The sequence below is a fragment of the Planococcus citri genome, chromosome 4 (genome assembly GCF_950023065.1).
Source record: "Planococcus citri chromosome 4, ihPlaCitr1.1, whole genome shotgun sequence".
In the NCBI taxonomy this organism is placed as follows: domain Eukaryota; kingdom Metazoa; phylum Arthropoda; class Insecta; order Hemiptera; family Pseudococcidae; genus Planococcus; species Planococcus citri.
This window is the reverse complement of record NC_088680.1, coordinates 62,619,536-62,627,244: the sequence shown is the minus strand read 5'-3', so window position 1 is coordinate 62,627,244 and position 7,709 is coordinate 62,619,536. Positions and strand designations below refer to the sequence as shown.

Below are 7,709 nucleotides of genomic sequence, written 5' to 3'. Positions count from 1 at the left end.
GAATGGGATTATTCGACTTTTGACAGAAAATACCTATGAATCATTTTTGGCAAAAAATGTCACTTTTTGTCTTTAAAAAAAAAATTAAATTTCAATCAAAAACCTTTGATTCCTGCAGCAAAAGGTCACTTGGGAAGGTTGGCATCAATTTTGGATGAAAAACCAACTTTTGGCAAAATAGATTTTTTTATTCGTTTTTTTATTGGAGGTTTGGTAGTTTTACTCTAGATTTCGAGTGTTCGAATGTTTTTAGGAGATTTCTTTTTTAGGTGACTACCTACTCATAGAACGAATTTATAGAAGAATTTTTAAAACTTTCTCATTTTTGAGATTTTTGAAATCAATTTTTACGAAATTTTTTTTATGATCATGACAATTTGCGAATGTTTGTTTTATGATGGGGGAGGGGGAGGAGGAGTCGAGGGAACTTCTCATGGTAAATTTATATAAACATTTTTTACGGTTTCCTTCTTTAATTTGAAAGAATTTACCCACATGCATACTTAAATCATTCGAAGCCTTTTCTGGAACAGTTCAAAAGTCAAAAAAGTGAAGATCGAAGCCTATGATGATGTTGAGAGATGGGAAGGAAGAGGGGAAAGAAGAGATGATAAACTTCAATTCTAATTTTTTGGTCATATTTTTTCAAATTCTTATTTTACCTACACTTCTGAACTGTTCATATTAAAATTTTGAGAACAGGATTAATTATCTGTTGATTTTGAAAGAAATTTTTAAAGATTTTGAGTCAATTTTTCAATAATTCATGTAGGTACCTAATGTTTTTGATAGCCAAGATAAACAATTTTTGACTTTCTTTTTCAAGGATTCCTGGAGAAAGACTAATTTTAAAATCGTAAACGTATACCTACTTATATTGATTTTACAATCGAAAACTTCTCAATTAACAAAATAATATCGCAGATCATCTGCAAGAATACTAAACATTTTTTATTTATCCAAATTATAACGCTATTTCAACGTAAGTTAGAAAATATAACAAATAACAGCGAAAAAAAAAGAAGAAATGTACATACAAAAAAAGAATTAAATACTTCATGAACAGGTACGTATTATTTATTCTTAAATATTGCACTATCGAAATAAAACATGTAAAAAAAAAAAAAATACCAAGATGACAATGCAAACTGTTCAATCATAATTAGACCTCTATAGCGAATTGATTACATTAAAAAAAAAATAATATAATATGTTCGCGATTTATAGCCTAATATGTACATATGAACGACTAGTTTTTAAAATAACGCACATTTAAGAACTAATTTACGAAGTAACTTGAGCAATTTTATCACTGAATGGTTTGAATAAAACCGGCTTATAGGTTTTATTACGATTATACGGCTGAGGTGTTATTTTGTTATGCACCGATTCTTTATTATGCTGCGAATTTTTCAACGATTCTTTTCTCTGTTGTAGAAAACAAGAACAATACAGACAACAATCATTTTAACGTGGTTAATTAAAAACGATGAACATAAACGAACATCGTGAAGAATTGAAGATGAAAAAAACTTACGTTTAAAGAACTATCGATGATGGGGATTTCATTCGTTGAAATATCGTAGTCTTCTGGTTCGTTTGCTTCGTCATCGAGTTCTGGGCTTTGGGACCTAAATATTAAAATATTTCATTAGAAAAAAAAAAAAAAAAAACTCAAAAACGAACCACAAGACGAAGAAAATTAGATTTAAATTAATGCAATTAGGTAATTAAAATTTAAAAAACAACAATAATTAACCGAAAACCAAATTTAGATACACACCTTTCGTACTTGTTATTGTTGCTGTGTGACTAGATAAGTTAAAACATCGCTTCACTTCTAAAACCTGCAGTTAGACAGCAAAATAATAGCAAACCAGTTAGTAATAAGTATCATGCAATTTTCTTCAAATTTTTTATTCCAGTTAGGTAATTAAATGGTCGATTTGAAGTAAAAAGTTAACGAGTTACGGTTTCATATTGGTTATTCCCACAGATTTATTTATGTACAATGTTGGATAATTATTATAAGGTCCTTTTTCATAGTTAGAGTAACAGTCTTGTTACAAAGGTATTAATTTCGATCATTCGATCGTGCTTATATTAAAATTAATAAGTTTAATTAGCTCGTTAAAGTATAATAATATGAAGTTAACAGTTATTCGAAACGTCGTTTACAAATCAAAATACCTACCTATAGGAAAAGTGCACCTACCTGCTTCGTTGTTTCGTTCGTGAAGTAGGCCTGGTATTAGGCTGAGATAATTCGGAATCCGAGCTAGCTACCGAACGTGGTAAGGCACCTTGAGCAAAATCTTTCCTATAATTATCCGTAGATAATGATTTAGGAGAGTCGACCCGCGAATGATAACTTCCATTACCTACACGAATAAATTATTCGTTGAGAGAATTACTTATTATATACTAAAAAATTCAAACCGAAGAAGTAAAATAGGTAGATTTTAAGTTACCAGAATTAGAATGATGCGGAGTAACGTAGACTTGAGCATTTTTAGGCATTTTATAAACAACTTCCGGATGTACGGTTTCTTTTTTAATTCCAGGATCTGAATGAGATATCGAGTCCAAATCCGATCTACGATCATTGTTATTAATAAATAAAGAATTATCTGTCATAATTACGACAATTTTATGCATCGATGCTGATGAGAAATTACCTCATTGGGGTATAATCCCTGTAATCCCTTCGAGGTTGTCGGTACTCGGATAAAATTTGTGTACCGGGAGGTGAGGGAGGAATAACAGCGCCATCGGGTTGTTCTCTGCCACCTTCTGTTAAATTGTATAATCGTAATTGATGCCTAATGTCAGCCTTTTCTCGTTCTCTTTTACGCTGAAATTCTTCTTCGACTTTTTTCATAGCTTCCAATTCGTGCAATCTTCTTCTTTCTGCAAACAGTATTTCATCGTTTGAGAATGTGAACTGTAGGTTTTTTAATTTCGAAGATGGAGGATGAAAAATTTCAAATTACAATTTTAATTTTCTAAAAACTTATTAAAAATAGATAGATTACTTTAGGAAGTTGAAATAGTTGATCAAGTTTTAGGACAGTTTCATTTCATTTTTAATTTTCAATTTAAAAAAATTATTTCAGAGCTATTTTCCAAGGAAAATGACAAAAAGAAGAAATGAACATTTCAAAAAAATAAATCCTATGGTTTTTCAAATATTGGGATTTTCTATTATTTTTTTATTTTTTTTATTTTTTTGAAATATGGAGGAATTATTTTTCATTTCATCATAAGAAAAATATGAAAAACGAAAAAAGAAAAAAAAATAGTTTCAAGATCGTTGAAAATGTTAGAAGTGGATGAACAGTGTTCGAATATTTGCCTAATTATAAGACTGACAGGCGTTCCCTATCCCATAATACTGTTTTTTTTTTCAGATATGACATGTTTACCTTTCTCTTCAGCTTCTTTTGATAATTTCTCCGCTATCCTTTTCCTTTCGATTTGTCTAATTGTACTTTGAAAGGTGAATTTACGACTTGACTTTGTTCTATTGCTATTACTGCTATTGCTAGGATTTGGGCTCGATGACATGTTGCTCATATGGTTGGATTTTTCAACTTGATGCCTCGTCAGGTCTTCGCATGATTTTGACATCTGAGTTAAATTTGGAACTTTTCGTTCTCTGTGAAGAAAAAAGTAGGTACGTGAATAAATTTTGAGTAAGTAAAATGAGAATAAATATTCTTATATTAAATTAGAAATTCAATTCTATTGTTATAGTTATAATATAGGTGGGTACCTTTGTTGTTTGGTATTTTTATACTCTGGTAAATACATAATATGGCCGCCATTAGCTAAATATGAAAAAGAAGGAGGTTTCCCCACCGAACATGCTGGATCATCATCCTATCAACAGAGACAAATAGGATTAAATATTTTATTATTAAAAAAATTTATATCTAAAGGTAAAGGTTAACAATTTGAGGAAATTATTGATTTTTTTTTACCTGATCGCCAGAAGATGGACTCGTATCACTCCAACGATTCGCGTATGAATTATGAAATAAATTTGGCACGCTTCTGCTAAGTAGCCAATTTTCATCTAGTGATGAAACCGCAGCTACTTCCTTATTCCTTCCTAATGCACCGCTTACTGATCGTTTGAGTTTCTTTAAATTTTGAAAACTCGACGACGGAAATATTTCTGAAGGGATCTGAAATCAAAAGAGAAAATACATTTAATGTTATTTGGAAAAACTTCAAATTTTTTATTCAGTATATTTTTTTTTTCAAATTCATGAAGTAGATGACTTTTTTGTTGAAAAATTGGAAAAGTTGAAAAAAAAATTATTTTACCACTTTTTCTCAGTAATAACTAATAAGTATTTATTTCTGACATTTTATCGATAAAATCTGGAATTTTCGTTTTCAATTTTATTTTATTACGCAACAAGTTCTCAATTTTTGATATTAAGCCCCTACATTGGAAATTTCGTTTTCAACTATTTTCATTTAAAATGATCAATTTTTTACATTATAAATTATTTTTGGAAAATTTCATCGATATGACGTGAATTTCAGGCGAAATTTCAAATTCATAACACGATCTTTTTACTTCATTTTGCTATCATTTTCACAACAGCCAAATTTGGAGAATTTTTTGAAATTTTTGCAAGATTAAAAAATATTTTAACATTGTTAAAAAAAGGATATGTTATCAATTTACCACAATTTTGAGCAAAAACAGAAAATTCTATGAACATTTTGAGTAAAGTTTCACAACTTTTGTGGGCATCGTTTTGACGATACTTTTCTCACTGTTTTTCTCATTTTCAACTTTTTTTTTCAATTTTGTAAAATTTGTATAGTATTTTTTATAATTTTTTTTTTGATTTTCGTGTTATTTTTACACAACTTTTAAAGGAAGTGTTCGCTTGGCAAAAGTTCATTAAAACTTTTTCTTCAATTTTGTTCATTTTTCGATTTTTTGAATCAGTTTTGTGTTGATTTTGTGCAACTTTTGTCATTTTATTCTAGTTAGGTACTCAACTTCAGCATTTTTTCGTAGATTTTTTCCCTCCATTTTTAAATTTTTCAGGTATTTTGTAAAGTTTTACAATTTACTCAATTTTCAAAAAAAATTTCCATTTTTGGTAATTCTATAGAAAATTTTGTGGAACTTTTGATCGCGAATTTCATCATTCTTTTGCCATTTTTTTTTGGTTACTTATTTAGTAATTTTACTGCAATTTTATGCGACTTGGGAAATATTTTTTGTTCTTAATTTGTACAATATTTTACAAAATTTCAGCATCATTTTGCCTGTTTCAAGTTTAGTTTTTTTTTTCAATAAAATTAGGCTGTTGTTCTAAATATTTTTGGCAGTTTATTGCAAAATTTTGACAATATTCTGCAATTCTAGATCATTTTTTCGAAATTTCGAGCATTTTTCAAAAACAATTAGCATCTAAGGCTACTTTCTTTCATTTTTATTCATTTTTCAATGTTTTACTTTTAAAACCATTTTGCGATCATTTTGTGCAACTTCTGCCACATTTTATATACCTAATTTCAGCATTTTCTTCATTACCTGATTTTTATTTCTACACAGTTACGTACAAATCTACTCAAGTTCTCCAATAGGTACCTACTTCATCATAATCTTTTCAACTTTAAACAAACTTTGTCACTTGTTTATATTATTGTGGATGATTTTGTGCTAAATTTGTTCAACTCTGTAGCATTTTGATGAATCTTATATATTACCATCTTTATACCAATACGTTGCTTTCTTATGCAACTTTGCAAATATATATTTTTAAAAAATTTTTACAAAATTTTACAAAATTTTTACATTATTTTGCCTGCTTCAAGATTTTTTGAAGACTTCAAAAAAAAATCAAATTTAGCTACCTACTTTTTTAACAGTTTTTGGCACTTCTGTAAAATTTTAACATAATTCTTCAAGTTTAAATACATTTTTGCTAAATTATGAGCAGTTTTTTGTACAAATTAGACTAATTATTTCAATTTTTGATCGTTTTGATCAGTTTATGTCCATTTTGTGCAACTTTTACATGATTTTATGGAATTTCAGCACCATTTGATCAATTTTATTCTAATTTTAAATGCTTTTTTTAATTTTTTGAAATATCTCATAAATATTATTTTTTCCTCTTTTTTATAATTTTTTTCATTTTTATTCATTTTTTAAAAACTTTTTCAACATATTCAACAATTTTTTATTTGAATGTTCAGACAAATTTTGGCCATTTTCGCAACATTCAACAGAGTTTCAATATTGCTTGGAGAGGTGTTTTTTCTACAACTTTAGAATGTTTTGATTATACCTACTCGTATGTCGTATTTATACGATTTCCCCCATTTTTTTGTCAGCTTTGCCAACTTTCTCATGATTTTGGGCAACTTTTCTCATTTTTCATAATTTTTAAGTCAAATTTATGAGTTTTCAAGTCAATAAGTTTATGATTTTTCTACATTTTCTCAGAATTTTTGTGATTAAATATTTAACATTTTTTCAGGAATAAGTATTTTCACGCTATTTTCATTCGTTTTTATATAAAATATAATTGTTCTCTATTTTTTTTTGAAAGAATTGTTTTATTTTTTAAAAATTAATGTCGGTGTTTTCTTTTTGTTTGTTTTTTTAATACTTACTCAGCTTAATCAAAAAAAAAAAAAAAAAAAAAATTGTAAAAAAATTTGTAAAAAAATTTGTAAAAAGAAAATTTTAAAATCAGTATAAAATATATCTCATCCTAAAATTGCAAAAAACTCGAATTCCAACTTTCAGAGTGAAAGCTCAACTTTTCATGATGAGTAGAAAAGTTGCAAGAAACTTTTGTTAAAAACACGTTGATCGAGTTTTTCAAAATCGATCATCAAAATTTGACAAGTCTAAAGTCAAACATTAAAAATAAAAGCTAAACTTTTCGTAATAAAAACAAATGTCAAAATAAACTACCACCTAAAAATTTGAAACAATTACTAGGTACAAAAATTCCTTTCCACCTTATTTTTTGCAAATCAAATTTCAAAATGGGATTTTAGAACACTTTAATAATGCAGTAAAAGTACGTATCTCAACTTTGATCAAAATTCAACAAAAAATATTCAACAAAAGCAGCATATCGATTATTATAAATTTGAAGCAAATAAATATGTCACTGAGTTCAAATTTCAATCTATCATTTTTTTTAAAAAAATCCAACCTATGTTAACCATCACCCCCTCCTCCTCCTCCCATCTCGCCATGAGAATACCAAAAAATAAGTAAGTATTAATATTCCATGCAACTTTTTTTTTTTTTTTTTTTTTTTACGAGCATTTTGGCATAAGGTCATTGAGTGCTCTTCCAAGTCCCAAATTCGGATGCATGTTTCGAATCCAATCTCACCGTTCATCTTCAGTCACCCCCCCCTCCCCTTGAAAAAATCAAAAGGGACTAATAAGGGTTGCAGGAACAGAGTAAAATGCACAATACCTATTTATACTATTTAAACCGGTGTTGAAATATATTTCGATAAATACCTTATCAGAATAAGGATACGGTGGCACTCTTTCATCCCTGGGCAGAGATAACGAAAACCTCGGTGAAAATTTAGCCGTACCGATGCTTTCGGGAGAAACGGGCGCTGATTCGAGCCCTCCATCGGAACTGGTTTCTTCCAAATCTTGCTGAGGAGTCCATGCAACCTGTTCCATAAAAACGT

At 28.6% G+C, this 7,709-nt stretch overlaps 1 protein-coding gene across 4 annotated transcripts in view; it reads right to left on the bottom strand.

Moving 5' to 3' along the window:
- Window positions 1-930: 930 nt before the first annotated feature.
- Window positions 931-7,709, bottom strand: part of LOC135845371 (uncharacterized) — a 160,438-nt gene continuing 153,659 nt past the window's right edge. For 3 of the 4 annotated variants that reach the window (XM_065363873.1, XM_065363874.1, XM_065363875.1), the window contains 9 exons: window positions 7,528-7,692; window positions 3,984-4,190; window positions 3,776-3,882; window positions 3,426-3,658; window positions 2,679-2,910; window positions 2,472-2,596; window positions 2,216-2,381; window positions 1,538-1,631; window positions 931-1,428 (listed from right to left, as the gene is read on the bottom strand). In XM_065363873.1, the coding sequence (XP_065219945.1) occupies window positions 1,285-1,428; window positions 1,538-1,631; window positions 2,216-2,381; window positions 2,472-2,596; window positions 2,679-2,910; window positions 3,426-3,658; window positions 3,776-3,882; window positions 3,984-4,190; window positions 7,528-7,692 (1,473 nt within the window). In that variant the 3' untranslated portion in view covers window positions 931-1,284. Of the gene's footprint in view, window positions 1,429-1,537; window positions 1,632-1,783; window positions 1,848-2,215; window positions 2,382-2,471; window positions 2,597-2,678; window positions 2,911-3,425; window positions 3,659-3,775; window positions 3,883-3,983; window positions 4,191-7,527; window positions 7,693-7,709 lie in introns of those variants that run through there. The other variant, XR_010558739.1, reaches the window with a different exon arrangement.